General features: G+C 33.5%; 3 protein-coding genes across 3 annotated transcripts; all 3 read right to left on the bottom strand.

The window, feature by feature from the left end:
• Window positions 1–568: 568 nt before the first annotated feature.
• LOC118028380 (uncharacterized) lies at window positions 569–6,120 on the bottom strand. Its single transcript, XM_035031950.2, has 4 exons — window positions 2,817–6,120; window positions 2,082–2,162; window positions 1,377–1,433; window positions 569–810 (listed from the first exon to the last, which is right to left on the bottom strand). Exons 1-4 carry the CDS (start codon window positions 4,791–4,793, stop codon window positions 769–771), a joined length of 2,157 nt encoding a protein of 718 aa, XP_034887841.1. The 5' UTR covers window positions 4,794–6,120; the 3' UTR covers window positions 569–768.
• A 1,376-nt stretch (window positions 6,121–7,496) lies between these two features.
• LOC118028378 (uncharacterized) lies at window positions 7,497–13,251 on the bottom strand. The gene is made up of 3 exons (XM_035031947.2): window positions 11,298–13,251; window positions 10,626–10,706; window positions 7,497–7,880 (listed from the first exon to the last, which is right to left on the bottom strand). Exons 1-3 carry the CDS (start codon window positions 13,224–13,226, stop codon window positions 7,758–7,760), a joined length of 2,133 nt encoding a protein of 710 aa, XP_034887838.1. The 5' UTR covers window positions 13,227–13,251; the 3' UTR covers window positions 7,497–7,757.
• A 2,984-nt stretch (window positions 13,252–16,235) lies between these two features.
• LOC118028379 (uncharacterized) lies at window positions 16,236–19,147 on the bottom strand. Its single transcript, XM_035031949.2, has 3 exons — window positions 17,055–19,147; window positions 16,787–16,864; window positions 16,236–16,665 (listed from the first exon to the last, which is right to left on the bottom strand). The coding sequence occupies exons 1-3, from the start codon at window positions 19,050–19,052 to the stop codon at window positions 16,558–16,560; spliced, it is 2,184 nt and encodes a 727-aa protein (XP_034887840.1). The 5' UTR covers window positions 19,053–19,147; the 3' UTR covers window positions 16,236–16,557.
• Between the last annotated feature and the right edge of the window lie 5,050 nt (window positions 19,148–24,197).

The raw sequence follows: 24,197 nt of genomic DNA, 5'->3' as shown, positions 1-24,197 counted from the left end.
TGATAACATTAGATACTTTTAAAATTGAGCATTAACCCTAAAAAAGATATTTATTTGAGATCATGATAATCTTATAGAAAGTAGAAAAAAAATAAATCATGAATTTCATTTCTCAATCGATTTAATATTAAATAAGAGCGAAATAAAAAAATTAATTAGAAAAATTGAAGGACGGTAAACTGAAAAAAAAAAAAAAGCATATCAAGTTTGATAGGTAAACTTACTAAACCAGTGAATTGGATAACCTGGGTTAGCATGTCAAATTCACAAACCGGATAAAAGACTCCATTGAAATTAACAACCTGGGTCAATCTCATCAAACTCACAAACCGGGTCATTAACTCCATAAAGTTTACTAACTAGGTTTTTTTAATGATATGAATGAAATGAGAGAAATAAAATAATAAGTTTTTTTTTCTCACTAATGAAATCATTATCATCCAGGTGTCATGCTTTAAATTCAATAAAAATGATAGTAAAATCTTTTTAAGAATTTTTTTTCCATTATATTTTTCAACAAGCAGTTTCTAATTACTTTCAGAAATAAATTTCTATAATTGTTGCCTCGTGATCGAAGAAATTGACAAATCCTTCATCCATTGTTGTAAAACAAATACTTGTGTTGTGTTGTGTAAAAATAAAAAAGATAAGTGGCCTTATAAATAATTGATTCTGCAGTGCTCCATTATACAATTTACTTGAGGAAAAGGATAGCGAGAAGGCCATCGACATCATGCCTCTTAGGGACTGGACACTAACATGTCTGCATTATCTCTGAATTAACGCCAGGAGATGTTCTTCATCTTCCTCCTTCAAAAACATAAAAATAAAAATTGCAGTGAAACATCATTCAGTTTGTTATCAGAAATTCAAGTTGTCAGCAGTGAACAAAAACAAATATCTAATTAATTATTTATTTCATAGTTTTTTTTAGAAGATATTTAGGATTGTGATAGCGGTTGTTTTTCAACGAATTTTTTTATTTGAAAAATTCATCAAATATATATTTTTTAAAAAATATTTTTGACATCAGCACGTTAAAATAAATTAAAAGCATAACAAAATATTAATTTGAATTAAAAAAATAAAAAAAATTAAATTCTTTTAAAAAACATTTTTTTAAAAAAACATACATTTAATAACATACCCATGGATCATATTTGGTAATTGATTTAGCTATGATATCATAGTGGAGTGTTTATCAACCTTTTTATTATTGATTGATTTTTAAAATAGTTTTTTTTTATTTTTTAAAATTTATTTTTAATATCAATATATTATAAATAATAAATTTATTATATCAAAAATTTTGTATCGTTACATTATGTAATCTACGTGAGGAGAAAAGAGTGAGAACTAGGAAATCGGTAGCGTACCTCATCGGGACCTGACAGTGAAGTGTCTGCAGTTTTAGCCAAATATCTGTATAAGGCCTGACAATATTGAGATTCCAGTGAGACGTCATTCAATTTGTTTTCATAAATTCAAGTAATCATCGGTTAACTTAACGAAAGTAAATATCTAATATTAATAATTTATTTTATAGTTTTTTATTTGACACAAAGACATCAATATTGACCGGACTCATTAATAGTCTGAGGATCATACATCGTAAGAAAACTTTGGTGGAGTGCCTATCCATTAAAAAATAAAAATAAAAAGTCTTCATTTATTACATAATAACACATGGCATGTATATTAAAGTAATTAGAAGATATGAGAATTTACATATATATAAATAATTTAATGTATATATTTATAATTTTATCAATATATATCAAACATATTTTGTATAGTCTTGTATTTTCTAATATTAATTTTGTGAGATAATTGCAAGTATTTTAATTTTTTATGGACAATTTACTATAAGTATTTCAAACTTTTTTTTTTCCAGGATCTCTCACTAATAATAAAAAAAAAAAATTCAATTACTCTTAGAAAAAAATTGTTGCCGCACTTGACAAATCATTCATGCATTTTTTGTAAATACAGAGACTTGTGCTGTGCAAAAATAAAGAGACTATTCTGTTATACAATTTACTTGTGAAAAGGGACGGTTATAGAGGAAATTGGAATCGTACCTCGACGGGTTTTGACATTGACATGTCTACAATACCTTTTGCGTACTTTTCTACGGCCAACTGATATTTTCGGCTCTGGTCCTTTTTAAGAAAGAATTGCAAAATTCAAGAAGTCATCAATTAATAAAAGTAAATATCTGATATTAATAATTTATTCCATAGTTTTCTTAGACACAAAGGCATCAATATTGACCACACTTATTAATGATTTGAGAATAATAAATAATAATGGATTGAGCTATGGTATCATAAGATAAAACTTTGATATGGTGCCTATTCAATAAAATTTTTTTTGAGATTCTTTCTATCTATTTATTATTGTATTTTAAAAATATTTTTTTAAAAAATTAATTTTTTAACATGTTGATATAAAAAATAAATTTAAAAATAATATTATTCTAATATATTTTTCAATAAAATATTCTAAAAATAACTGCTATCAAACTAATATATATATATATATATATATATATATATAATCCATGACATTCAGCTAGCTATGTATGTGCTTTTTTATTTTTATTTTCAATTAAGAACAGACTATTCATGTCAGAAATGGAGAATTAATATGAATTTTGTTTCTCACAACAACTCGAGGTTTGTGAAGGAGGGAGTGCAACCTTTCAAAAATCATCCAACAATTTCAAGTTAAAAGCACTTCATTGATAAAATAAAGAACAAGAAATGTAGTCCACATCCAACAATGTACTTGAGAGAGATTTTTGGAATACTTACCGATGAAAAAAACTCCAATACACTAACTTCGTCACCGTCAAATCGCGTGAATTCATACTGTTCGCTCAAGCCAAGATGTAGCATGAGAAGGGAGACGTGAGTGAGTAACTCTCCACCTCTTCTCAGTTGATGAGTATGTTCTTTCCATGGACAATGAGCTGCTGCATAAGCAAGCATTTCTACCCAAACTTCATTTATCATCTCCCATCGCTTAGATTCCAATCGCAGCAATTGGTTGGCGAGCTTTTCCCCACCGATCACCACTGACTTTGCTATTTTCCAGAGACTTTGAAACGTTATATCATCAAGAGATAATTCGGAACGCAAAATTCCATCAACAACACCCTTCTTCGCCTCATCGCCTTTTGTATTGTGCGGATTTAGACGCTGCAAGTCTTGCAAAGTATCTAGATATCCCTCATCACCGATTCCTTTAGAGAGCATATTTGGTCTCATCACCAACAGATACATGATGTATTCAGATAGGCATATGCCTCTTTCAGATTCTTTGGAGACATTGCTTCCATCTTTTACATAACAAATCCTTGTTGCGAGATGCCAGACAAGAATGCTCCGACTGAATTCTACTTCAGTCGTGCACCACTTGTAGTCCCGTAACAGTCCCGCTCTTTCTAGCACACCATCTCCCCTCTGACCAATTATTTTACTTCTGAGATTTTTATCAATTAAATCAAAATCTTCCTTCATCTTCTCAGCTTTATTTTGAAGATGTCCGAAAATAAAACGTTGTAGATCACCATTCATATCTACCCGATGCACAAACATCTGCCTCATCTTTTCATTGATTCCCAGCGATTTCAAACATCCAAGTGATTTCAAACATCCAAGTGATCTGTTTTCAATGCAACAGCTTATCAGGTCATGTTGTGCTATGGATCTCGACCACCTCTCGCTTCTAGTTAACGTCCTTATCAGAGAGTAAATAGCACTATTCCGGGCATTCCATCCTTCATCTTCCAACCAAATCATAGTCCAGTCAGAGAAAACAAGGCATAAAAAAGCATAAAACTCAAGAAAAACAGCAGCCGTAAACAATAAATACGTGATTGTAATGTCGATAGTTGAGTAGGCATGCTTGTCAATCAGGACTTGAAAGGTAATAAACGCAGTAAAAGTGAGCAGAAAACTGATAGAGCGAAGAATGATTCCGGCACGAGAGTAAATCAGGGGCGCTTTAGTGTAAAGCATATCATATATCAATCCAAGCTCAATCTCAACCACCTTGAAGGCGTCTTCTGCTTTATTTTTGGAAATCAGCACCTGGCTTTTTATTAGTGCAGGAATGCCAGGGACAAGATCCTGCATCATAAACATGGATATATCCAAAAAAGTATAAGCTTGAAGAAAATAATTTCCCACGAGAGCTTGATCACGTGTTTTTGTTAATGCCTTTAATGGATAAAAAGGCCGAAATTTTGAGAGAATAGACTTTTTCAAGCCCTCAGAGCTTGAAGAACTGAGCACCCAAGTCCTCTCTGCGTACTTTATAATGCCAGCAATGAACACTGGGATTGCTATGAATGTGAGGATACCGCTATCCAAAGACCTCGAGAAGACATAAAAAGCCACTCCGACTTGGACTACAAGACCAAGTGCGTGCCTTAACCACAACTCGTTATCTTCAATCGAGTATGCTGTGATTGTGTCTGGGCCACCAAGGTGCAGGAGGAGAAAAGGTGCCCAAAATGCCTGGATGGAATTGTTTGGTTTCTCTGAACTGTCGCCTGATGAATCTCTTTGGCTCCTGGCTAGATTACCCAGTGCAAAAGTTGCCACCGAGTCTGCTGATAGGTATGCAGACCAAACGAGAATCCTGATCCAGCTTCTGGCAATGGTCTTTCGTCGAGAACCAAATACAATGAGGATGGTTTGTAGTAAAAGACTAAGCAAAACCATTCCTCGAATCTCCCCATTGCTCCACAAATTTATGACTTCTTCAGGAAAATTTTCAAGCATTGTATATTTTCCTCAACGGTAGAAACTAGTTCTCTCGATAAACCCCGGAAGAAACTGTTTTGTAAGATGAAAAGTAAATATGGATATCTCTGAAAAAATCTCTTAAAAGGGATAGTGAAAAGATTCTTATGAGAAAAGAATTCTGCACTAGATTTTGGGCAAGGCGTCATAAAATAAGAGTTGCTGCATATTGTTGTTACAGCAAGCAAAGAAAAGGAATGGAATGCATTACAAATTACTATATGGAAGTGAGTTCTAGGATAAATCTCCTTTAACTTAAAGCTTGCTTGGCCAGCTTTTACAAACCATAGCTACATGTACAAGGAAGAATTTGGTACTTGGCTTGGGTACAAAGCAATAAAGAGATGCTAAATAGTAATAAAGAGATGCTGCTTGAATCAAGAGACTTTAAATTAGTTGCCTTTTCTCCTTTTCTTTTTTGATAGACAATAGACATAGCTTTCTGGACACTTAAAGAAGGAATTCTGAATATCAATATGAGGTTAGAGCACCGAAATCCCCGGCCCAATGTTTGAATATGAGACTACGTACCATTTACTGCTAATGAGTTTCTGCCTTGCATTAGTGGAATTTTGCATCTTAACCTAATCAACGATAGTCATCCTCTCAATGAATAAAACAATGAGTTTATCCAATATCTTTTCATTCTCAAGAGATTCTAGCTAGATAGGCAAAGGCTTTGCTGGTTTGCACATTTTCAGCGGGCGAGTGAAAATATTCTTATGAGAAATTACTTCTGCAGTGGATTGTAGTTGAGGTATCAAAAAGAAAAAGAAAAAGAAAAAGAATCGCTGCATAATGTTGTTACAAGCAAAAAGAAGGTACAGAGCAAGATGTGTTGCCTATAATTCTAAAGCTCCTGCAATCAGCTTTTGCAAATCAACATATGTGACTAAAAATCTTAAAATCAGGTTGCTTTGATACAGAGCAAGCAAGAGATGCTAAATATTAAAGAGATATTCAGCTTGCAAGGAATAAAAGATTTAAATTAGTTTTATTTTTATTTTCTCAGTGGACAGAGTTTGGTTTCCTTTTCTTGAACACTTAAAGGGGCATTGGGGTTGGGCACAAAACAAAGAAGAGATGCTAAATAATAAAGAATCAAGATTGCAAGGATTAAGAAACTTTAAATTAATTGCATTTTCTTTTCTTCATACACAGAGTTCGCATTTACCCTTGGATTGGTGTGTTATCAATACTGCAACCTCAAAACAGAGAAAATGTACCTGATGATGTGCAAGACTACTCTCGAACCTCAATGCGACTACTGGCAATTCAAACCAGAAAACTAATGCAGGATATGAAGCCCCTGATACATGGACAATGGAATCTGGTTCAACCATCAATAGTATTTGAAAACATTGAGCAAGTTTGTGCGTAGCATTACTGCTCTGGGCGGAAAATTAGAAATTAATTTTTTTAATATTTTAATATATTATTATTAAAAATAAATTTTAAAAATTTTATTTTAATATAATAAAAACATTTAAAAAAACTATAAAAAATAGAATTAATTATTTTTAGAAACTATATGTTATTGTTCTAATTATTTTTCAGGTTGAATAAAACTTGTAACAAATTAGATTTTTATAGAAAAGAAAAGGTTCTATGTGTATATAAAAATAAAATAGATATTAAATTTTTATTTTAATCATAAAGTTAATAAATTTTTCAAAATATTTTAATAAATACAACCAATCTGAATGTACGCATTTAAATTTAAATAATTGTATAGAACTATATAAGTTTTTAGTTGATATCAATTTTGATCGATAGCTCATGATGGCTTGAGCACATGAAAAACAGCGTTCAATTCCTCTCAAGATTATTTTTTAGGGGAAAAAAAAACCTTCATTCAAAAAGAAAAATCCCTATCTTTCGTGCTCAATCACCCTGAAAAAAAAAAAAAAAAAAACACAGCCACACAATTCTGAAGCCTCGGCACCACGACCAGCGTTAAAACCCAGCGTCCATTCGAAGCACCCCTAACTGGACAAAGTCTCTCTCTCACCCTCCTTTGAAAGCCTTTACTCATATTGTCCTTGCACTGCTCCCAGCCTGTCTACTTGCCAACAAGAAGATATTTATGGCGCCCTTTAACTTAAGGCCTCTGCTGGTACCTTTAACTTAAAGCTTGCATTACCAACTTTTGCAAACCATAGTTACATGAACAAGTAAGAATTTGGTACCTGTCATGGCTACGAAGAGATGCTAAATAGTAATAAAGAGATGCTGCAAGAAGAAAAGACTTTAAACTAGTTGCTTTCCCCCCCTCTCTTTTCTTGATAGACAATAGACATTGCTTTATGGACACTCAAAGAAGGAATTCTGAATGTCAATATGATGTTTTAAGCACTAAACTTCCAATTTACTACTAATAAGTTTCTGCCTTGCACTAGTGGAATTTTGCATCTTCAAAACACAGAAAAATTTCAGAAATTTGGATAGATAACCTATTCAACGATAGTCATCCTTAATGATATATTCACCACTGCATTTTCTATTCTCCAAAAAAATCCTTATAAAAACATATGGATCTCTGTTTACATGTTCTTAAATTGATATATTAAATATCATAATTTTATGAATTCATAGAAACTTCTTAATTTTTAAATAAGTACATGAACTAGTCTAAAAAGCTGAATGAATCATCATAAACACTTGATGATGTTATGACTCTTCCATTAATAGTAACAAGACAAGAATCGACTCTGTAACAAGATGGCCATCAATGCAATTTTTTCAATACATCCATGCAAAATAAAGCCCGACAGTACTGTTGCCAATAAAAACTTATATAAGTTAATTCACTTAAATAATTATATATGAACACAACATAACAAAAGTTAGTACTCTTTATTCCATGCTTAAAATGATCTCATTATTTGATGGTGGTTGACCAGTCCCTTGACCATCAGTTTGTGCTGGCAAACTTCTTGAAAGTTAATCAATTCCTTGATGTGGAGTTGATGCAGTTAAAGAAGATCTCAATTGCTCAAGCTCTTGATTTTTATGCTCAAGCTCTCGCTTTGCATCTGCTACGATCTTTTTAAGTTCTTTCAACTCCTTCAAAATAGCAAAATTGTTAACTCGACATGAGTAATTAACAATTTTTTTATTAATCAATGCAAATTATTCTTATTTAAAAATAGAAATTAGGAGTCTCATGAATTTCAATTTAATTTCTCGTTTCAATAAATATAGGTAATCTGACTAATTTCCTGATATTAATTGATTAAAACTTGCCACTTACAATCTTGTTTTATATGCATGCATTGTTGAAGTATGCAAATTAAGTGCAATCTTGTTGGGGGTGTTTGAAAATGTTATAATAATTGGTTTTTTAATTTTTTTTTGTTTGAAAATATATTAAAATAATATATATTTTTTATTTTTTTAAAATTATTTTTAATATAAGCATATTTAAAAAAAATATTTGAAATAATTTTTTTTAAATACTTTTAAAATATAAAAATAAACAAGGTAGTCTTAAATTGAATTGAATTTAGTCAAAATTCATTTAATTAGTTAGTCGACAGACTATTAAAGGCCTTGGACATTGAATTTAGCGGAAGAGAAATAGTGGCAAAGTGTAAAGCATGGAAAATTGACTAGTCTTAAATTTTTCCTTTCCTTTGAAAAAAAGGGAGAAAACCTCGTAGGATAATATTTCAAAACAAAAAATACTAAAAAATACCAGTGATTCATGATTGTGCTTCTAGACACATTGTTTTTACTCTTTTACCTTTATTAAAAAAATGGTTATGCTTGTAATTGTAATTAGAGGTGCAATTATCTTTACTAAAGGATGCATTAATCATTATAAAATTTATCAAGAACAAAATGATCCGGACATGTTTTTTTTTTTTTTACTACAGTGTCATAACTCATTTGCACTTAAAAGCAAGAAAAATTATGCTTTGGAAAAGGGTGTCTTTTGTCTTTTGCAAAACAAAAATAATGTGGTTACATTCATATCCTATAACATTGGCACAAGGCCTTCTTAGTCTTTTTTATTTTTTTAAAACAGTAAAATTACAACATAACCCCATGACTTTGAAAAAATTAAAAAAAAAATAGTGAGGGTGTTTTTGTCTTTTTATCTTTTTAATATGGTTTTGTTGTATTTTTTAAGTGGAGTCAAGGGTGTTTAAGTATTTTAATATGCATAAATTATTATTTAAATTTAAAGGTGGTTGGTGTATGATGGTATTTTTTGGGAGGTACATGTGACGTCTAAATTGCACTAAATCCCGCTTTTTAGGGAAGTGTTTGGTGCACCTTATGAACCCTGTCATGTTAGTGAGGCGCATGTTCGTAGTCGTGACACGGAGGAACACCAACCATGAGTTTTTCCCTCCCTCCCTCTCTTCTCTCTCCTCTTAGAAAACTATGCTAACCATTGCAAAAATAAAAGAAGAAGAAAGTATGACTATTTATTTGTTAAGTTAAATTAGGTCCTCATTCTTTTGATTACAATGTATTTGATCTTGAACTATTTATTTTTAAATTTTATCCCTTGGCACTCTATTTTTATATAAAATTTGGTTATCATTCTTTTAATTGCAATGTATTTGGTCTTGAATTATTTATTGAATTAATTTTTTTATTTCATCCCTTTATACTTGATTTTTTGTATTGGATTTGGTATTCATTCTTTTAATTGTGGTGTATTTGATCTTGAATCCTTGATTGAATTAATTTGTCTTTGAATTGTATCCCTTGACATTTTATTTTTGTATCAAATATAGTTCTCACTTTTTTTATTGTTATTTTTAGCTGTTCTTACTATTTTTTTATTGAAATTATTTTTTAATTCCATCCTGTATAATTTGCTTTTATTTTCTTTTTATGTCAAATTTGGTTATCTTTCTTTTCAAGTCAATATTTTTTAAACCACTTCCTTTTTTAATATTTTTTTCAAGTTTATCTCTAATTATTTTGGTTGGTTGGGGATTTTGCATTGTTATTTTTTTGAATTTGTCATTTATGTTGTGATCCGACCTTATGATCCATGTCACTAGTTTTTATAGTTGTATCTGGTTGGCTTTAGTCATTTAAAAACAAAATCTCATCCATCATCATCAAGTTCATTTGAAAGTGGTATTCTTTTATTTTTTATTCTTTTGTGAATTTGATTTTTCTTTTTAATTATGACCTTCAATTCAATATTTGATGATATTTAAGGTTTGACCATCAATATTTTTATTTTCTAATTTTAATCCCTCATCTTTTTATTAAATTTTAATTTATTTTAATTTCATCCTTAGATTTATAATCTTGATGATATTTAATGTTTGATAATTCAGAATCATATAAATCTTTATCCAATAAAGATAAGTATGGAAAACTAAAAATCAGAGATTCGATGGTAATTTATTGTCATCCGCAAGCACGGCGCCTCTAATTAATAAACATATTGAATAACATATATGATATACAAAAATATTATTTGGTAAAATTTATTTTTGTATCTATAGATTAATTAATGTTATGCTTATACTCCTATAGCTTAAACTTTCTCAATATTATCCCTCTAGTTTTTAAATTACCAATGTTACCCTAATTGTTAAAAAGCTTGTTGTTTAAAATTGGTTTTTGAATTTTTCTTTTTTGGGAATGTTTTCAAGTGTTTTTATGACATATAATAACATATATGGGAATCTGAGAGGAAATAAAAGAGAAATATAAGGAAAATTGAAAGTTTTGATAGTTATTTAAAAAAAAAGGGGAAAAATGGAAACTATTTTAAAAAAACTATAGGGTAAAATTGAAAGGTTTTAAAAGTATTGAGATGGAAGTGGAACAGACCTCTTCGAGACTGGACCCTGACTTGTCTGCAATACCTTCCAAATATTTGCCTCTAGCCTGCTCATATTCTTGTCGCTCCTCCTTTTTGTTTTTGTTGAGGATTGCGGTGAAACATCATTTAATTTATTGACAGAAATTCAAGAAGTCATCAGTTAAGAAGAGCAAATATATAATATTAATAATTTATTCCAAATTCTTCCTAGACACAAAGGCATCAATATTGATAATGAATATTTGAGCTGTAATTAATATCACAAGAACACTTTACTGTAATTACAGAATAACACATGGTATTTAGTAAGCTATTGAGATGATGTATTAGTTTCTTTTATTTCTCAAGAATTAAAGCTCGTATATACCGGGATTGATTTAATTTAATTTGAAGTAGAAATTTGATTTGGCAGCATATGACAAGTAGAGTTTGGCCGAAAACATAGAATTAGTATAACCTCTTAACCACCATCCAACCGTTTTAAATTAAATGACATCCAATTAAAATCACTTTATTAATAAAATGAAGAAAAAGAAATGAAAACATTCAAATGGAATTTAAAAAATAATGAATATAACAAACATATATAAATTGAAATAATATGATTAATTATTTTATTCTGATGCCTAGAAAAATGCAGATCTATCTACGTACTTGAGAAGGATTTTTGATATTCATACCTCTGTCAAATGAGAAAAATAGTCTGATTCATTAAATTCGTACTGTGCGCTCAAGCCAAGATGTAGCATGAGAAGGGAGACATGAGTGAGTAACTCTCCACCTGTTCTCAGTTGATGAGTATGTTCTTTCCATGGACAGTGAGCTGCTGCATAAGCAACCATTTCTATCCAAACTTCATTTACCATCTCCCATCGCTTCTCAGGTCCCAAAAAAAGCAATTGCCTGACGAGCCTTTCCACACCACGTAACACTGACTTTTCTGTTTTCCAGCGACGTTGAAACTGATCTATATCATCATAACCAAGTGATTCACTGTTGCGCAGAATAAAAGCAACAACATCATTATAACGCCGCAAGTCTCGCAAGGTATCATGTAGACATCCCTCATCACCGAATCCTTTAGAGAGCATATTTGGTCTTATCACCAAAAGATACATCATGTATTCAGATAGGCATCTGCTTCTTTCATATTCTATGGAGGCATCTTTATCAGCACGATAACAAATATCTGCTGCGAGATGCCAGACAAGAATGCTCCGACTGAATTCTATATCAGTCGTGCACCACTTGAAGTCCCGTAACAGTCCCTCTCTTTCTAGCACACCATCTCCCCTCTGACCAATTATTTTACTTCTGAGATTCTTATCAAAGAAATTCAAATCTTCCTTCATCTTCTCAGATTTCTTTTGAAGATGTCTGAAAATAAGACGTTGTAGTTCAACATTCAAATATTTCCGATTCACATGCATCTGCCTCATCTTTTCATCGATTCCCAGCAATTCCAAGCATTTAGGTTGCTCGCTTTCAAAAGAAGAGCTTATCAGGTTATATTGTGATATGGATCTCGACCACCTCTGGCTTCTAGTTAAGTTCCTTATCAAAAAATAAATTGCACCAGTCAGGGCGTTCCCTCCTTCATTAATCAACCAAATCAGTGTCCAGTCAGACAAAACAAGGCATAAAAAAGCATAAAACTCGAGAAAAACAGCGGCCGCAAACAATAAATACGTAATTGCAATGTCGGTCGTTGAGTAGGCATGCTTGTCAATCTTGACCTGGAAGGTAATAAATGCAGTCACAGAGAGGAGAGAGGTGATACAGCGAAGAATGATTCCGGCACGGGAGTAAATCAGAGGCGCTTTAGTATAAAGCATATCATATATCAATCCAAGCTCAGCCTCTACCACCTTGAAGGCACCGTCTGCTTTATTCTTGGAAATCAGCTCCCGACTACTTATTAGTGAAAGAATGTTAGGGACAAGATCCTGCATCATAAACTTGGATATATAATAAAAAACATGAGCTTGGAGAAGATAATTTTCCTGGAGGACTTGTGGAGGAGTTTCTGATATTCTTGCACGACTATAAGAATCCCAAAAATCTGAGAGAGAAGATTTTTTCAAACTCTTGGAGCATGAAGACCAGAGCACCCAAGTCCTCTCTGCATACTTTTCAATGCCAACAATGAACATTGGGATGGCTATGAATGAGAGGATACCGCTACCCCAAGACCTTGAGAAGACATAAAAAGCCACTCCTACTTGGACTACAAGACCAAGTAAATGCCTTGACCACAACTCGTTATCTTCAATCGAGTATGCAGTGATTGTGTCCGGGCCACCAAGGTGCAGGAGTAGAAAAGGTGCCCAAAATGCCTGGATGGAATTGTTTGCTTTCTCTGAAACGTCACCTGATGAATCTCCTTGGTTCTTGGCTAGATTACCCAGTGCAACAGTTGCCACCACGTCTGCTGATAGATATGCAGACCAAACGAGAATCCTGATCCAGCTTCTGGCATTGGTCTTTCGCCGAGACCCAAATATGATGAGGATGGTTTGTAGTAAGAGACTAAGCAAAACCATTCCTCGAATCTCCCAATTGTTCCATAAATTTAAGACTTCTTCAGGCAAATTTTTAAGCATTGTCATCTTTTCCTCAACAGTGGAAACTACTTCTCTCAATAAACCCTTGAAAAAAATGTTTTGTAAGATGGAAAAGAAAATGTGGATATCTTTGAAAAAATCTCTTAAAATGAATAGCGAAAAGACTCTTATGAGAAAAGAATTCTGCTGTAGATTTTGGGTAATGTATCATAAAATAGGAGTTGCTGCATATTGTTGTTCCAGCAAGCAAAGAAAAGGTATGGGATGCATTACAAATTAATAAATAGAAGTGATTTCTGGGATATATCTCCTTTAACTCAAAGTTTGCATTACCAGCTTTTGCAAACCATAGTTACATGTACAAGTAAGAATTTGGTACCTACCATGGGTACAAAGCAACGAAGAGATGCTCAATAGTAATAAAGAGATGCTGCAAGAATGAAGACACTTTAAACTAGTCGCTTTCCCCCCTCTTTTCTTTTTCTTTGATAGATAATAGGCATTGCTTTCTGGACACTCAAAGAAGGAATTCTGAATATCAATGTAATAGGTACATTGAAAATTTTGCAAGAACCCACCTGGTGAGGTGTAAGAGACTAAGCAAAACCATTCCTCGAATCTCCCAATTGTTCCACAAATTTAAGACTTCTTCAGGCAATTGCTTAAGCATTGTATCTTTTCCTCTGCAGTGGAAACAAGTTTCTCTCGATGAACCCTGAAGAAATTGTTCTGTAAGATGAAAAGTGAAAGTGGATATCTCTAAAAAAATATCTGAAAACGGATAGTGAAAAGCTTGCATGGCCAGCTTTTGCACACCATAGTTACATATACAAGTAAGAATTTGGTACTTGGCTTGGGTACAAAGCAATGAAGAGATGCTAAATAGTAATAAAGAGACTTTAAATTAGTTGCCTATTCTCCTTTTCTTTCCCTTATAGACAATAGACATAGCTTTCTGGACACTTAAAGAAGGAATTCTGAATATCAATATGAGGTTAGAGCACCGAAATCCCCGGCCCAAGGTTTGAATATGAGACTACGTACCATTTACTGCTAATGAGTTTCTGCCTTCCATCAGTGGAATTTTGCATCTTAACCTAATCAACGATAGTCATCCTCTCAATGAATAAAACAATGAGTTTATCCAATATCTTTTCATTCTCAAGAGATTCTAGCTAGATAGGCAAAGGCTTTGCTGCTTTGCACATTTTCAGCGGGTGAGTGAAAATATTCTTATGAGAAATTACTTCTGCAGTGGATTGTAGTTGAGGTATCAAAAAAGAAAAAAAAAAAAAAGAATCGCTGCATAATGTTGTTTCAAGCAAAAAGAAGGTACAGATCAAGATGTGTTGCCTATAATTCTAAAGCTCCTGCAATCAGCTTTTGCAAATCAACATATGTGACTAAAAATCTTAAAATTAGGTTGCTTTGATACAGAGCAAGCAAGAGATGCTAAATATTAAAGAGATATTCAGCTTGCAAGGAATAAAAGATTTAAATTAGTTTTATTTTTATTTTCTCGGTGGACAGAGTTTGGTTTCCTTTTCTTGAACACTTAAAGGGGCATTGGGGTTGGGCACAAAACAAAGAAGAGATGCTAAATAATAAAGAATGCAGATTGCAAGGACTAATAAACTTTAAATTAATTGCATTTTCTTTTCTTCATACACAGAGTCCGCATTCTGTCTTAGAACATCAATGCAGTGATGAGTCGTATCTCTTGACTTCATTTATGAGAATATGATGTTTGAGCACTGAACTCCCGAAAGGTTTGAATCTGAAGCTCACATTTACCCCTGGATTGGTGTGTTATCAATACTGCAACCTCAAAATAGAGAAAATGTACCTGATGATGTGTTGAGACTACTCTCGAACCTCAATGCGACTACTGCCAACTGGCAATTCAAACCAGAAAACTAATGCAGGATATGAAGCCCCTGATACATGGACAATGGAATCTGGTTCAACCATCAATAGTATTTGAAAACATTGAGCAAGTTTGTGCGTAGCATTACTGCTCTGGGCGGAAAATTAGAAATTAATTTTTTTAATATTTTAATATATTATTATTAAAAATAAATTTTAAAAATAAAAAAATTATTTTAATATAATAATAAAATTTTTTAAAAACTATAAAAAATATAATTAATTATTTTTAAAAACTATATGACTATATGTAAGATTTTTATAGAAAAGAAAAGGTTCTATATGTATATAAAAAATAAAAATAGATATTAAATTTTTATTTTAATCATAAAGTTAATAAAATTTTCAAAATATTTTAATAAGTACAACCAATATGAATGTACGAATTTAAATTTAAATAATTGTATAGAACTATATAAGTTTTTAGTTGATATCAATTTTGATCGATAGCTCATGATGGCTTGAGAACATGACAAACAACGCCTCTCAAGATTATTTTTTAGGGAAAAAAAGAAAAAACCTTCATTCAAAAAGAAAAATCCCTTCTCTTCCCCTCATCTTTCGTGCTCAATCACCCTGAAAAAAAAAAAAGCACAGCCACCACAATTCTGAAGCCTCGGCATCACGACCAGCGTTAAAACCCACCAAAAATAGTGGCAATAAGAGGTGCAGATGGAGGAAGACAGTGAACAACCACTGCTGTTACCCACATCAGATCACCGTCATGAAGTCTACCTCCCTCAGTGATCGATTAAGCACCGTCAATAAGAGGTGCTTAAATTTGGTTTCTTCAAACCGCTATTTCAAATGCGACTTGGTTTCTTCAAATTTGGGTTTCTTTTAATTTATGGGAGGTTCTTGAAATGGGTTTATGGTGGATAAGTGGATTTGAAGGGATCTGGAGAGGGAGAGAGAGTATTTAAAGAAAGTTTTAGGATTTCAAGCTTGAAGATTGCTTGAAGATTTAAGTCAAAGACCTGAATCTTAGGCTTTTCTTACTTCATTAAAAACACTTTAGAAAAAATATGGTGTGGCCTATGATGGGCGGACCACATTCCTTCTCGAGAAGTTCTAAAAAAATTAGAATTAAAAAAAAAAAAAAAAACTCTAGTGTTATTAAAATTAGAATCACGAGATTAAATTTATAAAAAAAATCAATACAAAATGAGCCTTTAAACCCAAACGCAGCGAGATACTCAGTTCACCACATTCCTTCTCGAGGAATTCTAAGCTAAACTGGCCAAAAAAAAAAAAAAAGAATTCTCATTTGCAGAAGCAATTATGATATTAATAAATTAGTATTTTGCTCATGTTTTTTCTGACCACGGATACAACATAGTACTCTTATTTGAAGACTAAACTCATCTTATTATTTGATAAAGATTGAATAATCCCTTGATCATCAGTCTGTGCATGCTGGTGAACCTCCTTAAAGAGCATGAATCCCATGCTATGGAGTTGATGCAACTAAAAAAGACCTCAAGTGCTCAAGCTCTCGCTCTTTACGCTCAAGCTCTTCGTCTTTATCTGCTACCATCCTTTTCAGTTCTTTCACCTCCTTCAAAATAGAGGAATAAAGTTTGATTCTATAGCCATAGAATCCAAACAGTAAAAAGGCAGTGACCATTCGACAGTTTACTTAAGGAAAAGGATAGCGAGAAAGGAAATTGGCATCATACCTCATTGGAACTTAACAGTGACATGTCTGCATTACCTCTCAGATATCTATCAATGGCCCCACGATATTCTTCTTCCTCCTTTATATTTTTTGTTGAAAATTGCGATGAAACATCATTCAGATTGTTGTCAAGAATTAAAGTAGTCATCAGTTAACATAATCAAATATCTAATATTCATAATTTGTTCCATAGTTTTCTTAGACAAACAGATCAATATATGGTAATCGATGGAGATAATGTACTTGAGAAAGGTTTTTGGTAGACTTACCCATGGCAATACCAGATCATGACCACGTATGTAGTCATTTAATGAACTGTAGTCTTTGAATGAATTGTATTCATACTGTTCGCTCAAACCAAGATGTAGCATGAGAAAGCAGACATGGGTGAGCAGCTCTCCACCTCTTCTCAGTTGTTGAGCGTGTTCTTTCCATGGACAATGAGCTGCTGCATAAGCAAGCATTTCCATCCAAACTTCTTCGATTATCTCCCATCGCTTCTTAAATCCCAGCAAACGCAATTGCTTGGCGAGCCTATCCCCACCAGCTACCGCTGACTTGGTTTCTTTCCAGCGAAATTGAAAGCGTATATCATCAATAACATATGATTCATAGTAGAACAGAATTGCATCTACAACTTCCTCCCTGCTTGTCGCCGGGCTTTTAGTGGGAGCTTCCTCCTTACTTATGATGCTATCCAAGTCTCGCAAGGAATGTAGATATCCCTCATCACCGATTCCTTGGGATAGCGTATCTGGTCTCATCACCAAAAGATACATCATGTATTCAGATAGACATCTGCTTGTTTCATACTCTGAGGGGACATTGTTTGCATCTTTATCAACGCAGTAACAGATCTCTGTTGCGAGATGCCAGACAAGAATGCTTCGACTGAATTCCACTTCAGTTGTGCTCCACTTCAAGTCCTGTAGCAGTCCCTCTCTTTCCAGCACGCCATCTCCTCTCTGACCAATTATTTTTCTTCTGAAATTCTTACCAATGAAATTGAAATCTTCCTTAATCGTCAGAGAGTTCTTTTGAAGGTGTCCGAAAATAAAATCCTGAAGTCCACCATTCATATCTTTCCGATTCACATTCATCTGCCTCATCATTTCATCGATTCCCAGAAATTCCAAGCATTTAGGTGGCTTGCTTTCAATGGAAGAGCTTATCAGGTTATACTGTGCTATGGATCTCGACCACCTCTCGCTTGTAGTTAACTTCCTTATCAGAGAATAAAGAGCACTAGTTAGGGCATTACCTCCTTCATCAGTCAACCAGATCATTGTCCAGTCAGAGAAAACAAGGCATAAAAAAGCATAAAACTCGAGAAAAATAGCGGCAACAAACAATAAATACGTAATTGTAAAGTCGATCGTTGAGTAGGCAATCTTCTCAATCTTGACTTGGAAGGTAATAAACGCGGTGAAAGTGAGCAGAAAGCTGATAGAGCGAAGAATGATTCCGGCACGAGAGTAAATCAGGGGCGCTTTAGTATAAAGCATATCATATATCAATCCAAGCTCAACCTCTACCACCTTGAAGGCACCGCCAACGGAATATTTGGACATAAGCAACTGGCTGAGCATTAGATCCACAAGGCTAGGGACAAGATCCTGCATCATAGACCTGGATATATAAGAAAAAATATAAGCTTGACGAAGATAGTTTCCCTGCAGAGCTCGTAGACCAATTTCTTTTATTCTCTTCAGATGATAAGAACGCCAAAAATCAAAGAGATTAGAGTTTTTCAAACTCTTGGAGCATGAAGACCAGAGCACCCAAGTCCTCTCTATGTACTTTACAATGCCAACAATGAACATTGGAATCGCTATGAATGCGAGGATACCGCTAGGCCAAGATCGTGAGAAGACATAGAAAGCCACTCCGACTTGGACTGCAAGACCAAGTAAGTGCCTTAACCACAACTCGTTATCTTCAATCGAGTATGCAGTGATTGTGTCCGGACCACCAAGGTGCAGGAGTAGAAAAGGTGCCCAAAATGCCTGGATGGAATTGTTTGCCTTCTCTTCACCTGATAAATCTCCTTGGCTCCTGGCTAGATTACCTAGGGCAACAGTTGCAACCATGTCTGCTGATAGGTATGCAGACCAAACAAGAATCCGGATCCAGTTTCTGGCAATGGTCTTACGTCGAGAACCAAATACGATGAGGATGGTTTGTAGTAAGAGACTAAGCAAAACCATTCCTCGAATCTCCCAATTGTTCCACAAATTTAAGACTTCTTCAGGCAATTGCTTAAGCATTGTATCTTTTCCTCAGCAGTGGAAACTAGTTTCTCTTGATGAACCCTGAAGAAATTGTTCTGTAAGACGAAAAGTGAAAGTGGATATCTCTAAAAAAAAATCTGAAAACTGATAGTGAAAAGCTTGCATGGCCAGCTTTTGCAAACCATAGTTACATATACAAGTAAGAATTTGGTACTTGGCTTGAATACGAAGGAATGAAGAGACGCTAAACAGTAATAAAGAGACTTTAAATTAGTTGCCTATTCTCCTTTACTTTCCCTTATAGACAATAGACATAGCTTTTTGGACACTTAAAGAAGGAATTCTGAATATCAATATGAGGTTAGAGCACCGAAATCCCCGCCCCAAGGTTTGAATATGAGACTACGTACCATTTACTGCTAATGAGTTTCTGCCTTCCATCAGTGGAATTTTGCATCTTAACCTAATCAACGATAGTCATCCTCTCAAAGAATAAAACAATGAGTTTATCCAATATCTTTTCATTCTCAAGAGATTCTAGCTAGATAGGCAAAGGCTTTGCTGCTTTGCACATTTTCAGCGGCTGAGTGAAAATATTCTTATGAGAAATTACTTCTGCAGTGGATTGTAGTTGAGGTATCAAAAAAGAAAAAGAAAAAGAATCGCTGCATAATGTTTTTTTACAAGCAAAAAGAAGGTACAGAGCAAGATGTGTTGCCTATAATTCTAAAGCTCCTGCAACGCATTCTGTTTTAGAGAAGGAACACTGAACATCAATGCAGTGAGTAGGATCTTTTGACTTCATTTCTCGGAATATGATGTTTGAGCACTGAACTCCCGAAAGGTTTGAATCTGTAGCTCACATTTACCCTTGGATTGGTGTGTTATCAATACTGCAACCTCAAAACAGAGAAAATGTACCTGATGATGTGTAAGACTACTCTCGAACCTCAATGCGACTACTAGCAATTCAAACCAGAAAACCACTGCAGGATATGAAACCCCTGATACATGGACAATGGAATCATCAATAGTATTTCTTAAAAACATTTTCAAAACTATTCAACTCAATACGTACATTGAAAATTTTGCAAGAACCCAACTGGTGAGGTGTAGGACTCCATCAATACTGGCTTGTATAACTCGGAATCCTTTGCCTGTACCATGTTAGAAGGCAACTCAAGAAAAGATGTTCCTGATTAAAATTCCGCATCGAAAAGATTTCAAGAAGAGCTTCATGCCTGTTATAGCAGCAATGCAAGGACAATGGTACCAAATCAACAATTAAAATGAGAGTGATGAGCATTGTAAGGTGGCTTGATAGACACATCAAATGTCATGGAAAAGTAATTGCATGAATACGATCAAGTACGCTTTGAAATTGAAACAAGAATCATAGTTATATATTTATGTACTATATATCTATCCAGATGTATAGCAGATCAGAAACAAGGCAGCTTACCCTTTCCAGTTGAATAAACGGATTGACATGTGAAGCATCAGAGGAGGCTGGCTTTTCTTACGTTAATGGATTGTCATATTAAGCTCTGCTTCTTGGCACCTCTCCTGTCTAGAGCCTCCCATCTTGGACCTGATAATTTTTCCAGGAAAAACCTGTGTGTGAGAGGAGAGCTGCTTGAGATGCAGACATTCTAAAGAAGGTAAAAAAAAAAAAAAAAAAGGGTGTTTGAAAACATTGAGCAAGTTTGTGCGTAGCATTACTGCTCTGGGCAGCCGGAAAATTAGAAATTAATTTTTTTAATATTTTAATATATTATTATTAAAATAAATTTTAAAAAATAAAAAAATATTATTTTAATATAATAAAAAACATTTTAAAAAACTATAAAAAATAGAATTAATTATTTTTAGAAACTATTGTTATTGTTCTAATTATTTTTCAGGTTGAATAAAACTTGTAACAAATTAGATTTTTATAGAAAAGAAAAGGTTCTATATGTATATAAAAAATAAAAATAGATATTAAATTTTTATTTTAATCATAAAGTTATAAAATTTTCAAAATATTTTAATAAATACAACCAATCTGAATGTACGCATTTAAATTTAAATAATTGTATAGAACTATTTAAGTTTTTAGTTGATATCAATTTTGATCGAATGCTAACTTGGATGGGTTTCATTTAGTTATGCTTTTTTGCTTCAACCAAGTCAATTATTTGAAATTAGTCGTTGTCCTGGGCTACATGGTTTCAATCAAGTATGATGAGCCATTGAAACAAATGGAGAGATTCGCGCAGAGTTGGAAGCTTTCAACATGTAGCCTGGCATGAAATGGGGTAAGAGAATGGCCATTTTATGGCGCTCATTTTTTATTCTTTCTTTGTAATATTGCCATGGTTATGTCATGACATGGATACTTCATCGCTGGCATGGTTTTCTACATTCTTTAGTTTTCACTTAAACTAAATATTATCTTTCGTAAGTTTCACTTCAATCTTTTTCCCTTCTCTCGTTTAAAAAAATCCCTAAATGAAAGAACCGTTAATTTCTCGACTCGACTCAATCATACAATCGTTTACATATTTTTTTTTTTCTTGGAAATCACAAAAAAATTTTTCTTTTCTTTCTTCTCATCTAAAAAACTCAACTTGTTTTAGCATCACACAGAGATCCTCATCTTCTTTCATCTTTGGGCATACAATTTCTTAATATTTAGATTGACAGAGAGTGACTTATGGCAAATGTAAACACTCACAGTAACTCAAGGAGGCTTCTTTATTTGCTATCAGGCTTAGACTGGACTGTTTGGAGGGATAGTTTGATACATTTGTAATTACCAGGCAAGTTGACGTGTTCACACCCAACCATGTCTTTTATTGTCATCAACTGTGAACAAAAATTTACAATGTCATCACAAATGAAATGAACATGACTCGGTAAATAAAGACAAGATGGGTAGCAGCATTCATAGTAATAGCTTGCTGTTCACTAAAAGTGCAGAGTGCCAGTAACTATTCGTGGTAGCAATTGGAAGTAGATACGAAAAAACAATTTAGAGTTTGTATAATTATTTTTGGTAGATATTGTTTTTAAAGTAGTTTTTTTTTTCTTAAAGAAGAGAGAGTTTGCTTTCTTTTCTTTGAACGGTTTAAAGGAGATTGGGTTGGGCAAAAGGACGAAAGAGATGCTAGATATAAACGAAAGAGTTTTTAGGTTGAATAAATTTATTAATTGCATTTTCTTTTCTTCATAGGCAGAGGTCGCTTTCTGTTTTAAGGGAAGGAACACTAAACATCATTGCAGTGAGTAAGAAATATGGATAATTATGCAGAGATCTGCAGATGCAAGTGCAGAAATGCCTGCATGGATATTCACATAGCATCACTCTATTTGTAGATTCCCTCTATAATTCTTCATTCCATTACTTCATCAATCTATAATCCCTGCTCAAATCATATTACATTATATATATATCGTAAGCATCTGTTATCTATTTTTGGGTTCCCATACAAAAATAGAAAAAAAAATAATAGAGAGCGAGAAAAGGATTATTGAATACTGAAAATAACCAAAAATTGATTGAAGATATTTAAAAAACAAAAGGTTGAAATTTGACAGTTTATTCGTTAGCTGATGAGAGTCTATTGACAAGAAAATTTCTATTTTTCTGAAAATATTTCAAATCAGAATGATTATCTAGACTCAATTAAATTTTATCTAAGGTTTAATTGAATTATAGAGGGTTTGATTCCAAGAAAAATTGATTTTTAAGTCAATTTAGGGCTTTATTGGATGAAACTTAAAGTTTCTAGATCCATTATAATTTGAAACGTTTATTTGGCCAAATCAGGGGTTTAATGCATATTATTGAAGTTTGATGGCATTTAAGGATTAATTGAGACAATCCAAAAACAAGACCAAACCGGAAAGAGACACTAAAATCAACGGGATCTAATTAGAAATGTTTCCGGGGCTTGATTAGCAAAATGCATTAACATCCAAGGACCAAATCGGAAATACTCATTTAAAGCTGCAAACAGTGTTTGTTTTATTCACACTGTTTAATGTTCTTTAGGCATGCATGTTCACGAGTGGCTGAGAAATGATTTGCAGCGGTGAAGGCGCGATTTGCTTCAATCAAGGGGGAATGTTTCACGGGTACCCATGAGCACGCCGGCCGTTACTCCATCCCTGTAACAAGAGGGAATAGCTGCATCCTCTGGGCTATAAAAGCCAGAGGAGTATACTGCACCAGAAAGAGGAGAGAAGAAGGAGGAGAAGAGACAGTAGAAAAAGGCAACAGAAGGGGAAAAAAAGAAGAACAGAGGAGGGGGAAAGAAAACCAGAGGGACACGACAGAAGGAAAAAACAGAGAGAAGGGGGGACAAGAGGAGAAAAAGAACGAGACAGATAAGGACTGAGAAAGAAAGAGGAAAAGATTGAAAACCAGGGAAGAGCTTGTTTTAAAAACAGGGAAGAAGCTGCATTCTCATGCATCAACTGCACAGCACTGAGACGAGAGGGGCGTACGCGACAGGAGAAAGAAACGAAAGAAGATACGAAAGAACAAAAGAGGGAAGACAACGTACAGTGAGGGAGATAAGAAGGAGAGCAAGCAACAGAGAGGAAAGACGAGAGCAGAACAGAGGAAAAAAAGAAAGAGGATTGGGGAGAAGAATCGTAGATAGCAGAAGAAGAAGTCAGATCACATCGTTTAATCTCTCCAGTACAGGTATGTTCAATTCCTTCCACCGTACTGTAATAAAAAAAAACTCGCTGCGTTTAAGCTTTTTTTAAAGAAGGTGAACACGCAGAAGGTAATTTTATTACCATCGTCACTGTCATGCCGCGTAAAATTTTATTTACGCGTGCATGGACTAACTGTGTCATGCTTGGGCCAGTGACCGCAGGGCTGGGTTTGCTGGTCAGGCAGCCACATTAGGCCGGGTTGGGCCGCTGAAAAATCAAAAAATCAAAAATTCTTTTAAAATCTGTATTTTCTGAAAATTTTTACGCATTTGATAATATTGGTTTGTATTTTTAATATTGTAAAGATACAATCTGGTATTAAATACCATTAGATTTTAAAACAATAAAAAAAAATGTGTTAAGCTTTTCATGACTAGCAGCGATGCGGAGCGGTTATTTTTTTGCATAAAAATATTACAAAAAATTAAGAATTTTAAAAAATTTTTGGGTTTGTTCTGTAAAGTTATA

Source organism: Populus alba, chromosome 15 (genome assembly GCF_005239225.2).
Source record: "Populus alba chromosome 15, ASM523922v2, whole genome shotgun sequence".
NCBI classification, from domain to species: domain Eukaryota; kingdom Viridiplantae; phylum Streptophyta; class Magnoliopsida; order Malpighiales; family Salicaceae; genus Populus; species Populus alba.
This window is presented reverse-complemented; position numbering and strand designations above follow the sequence as displayed.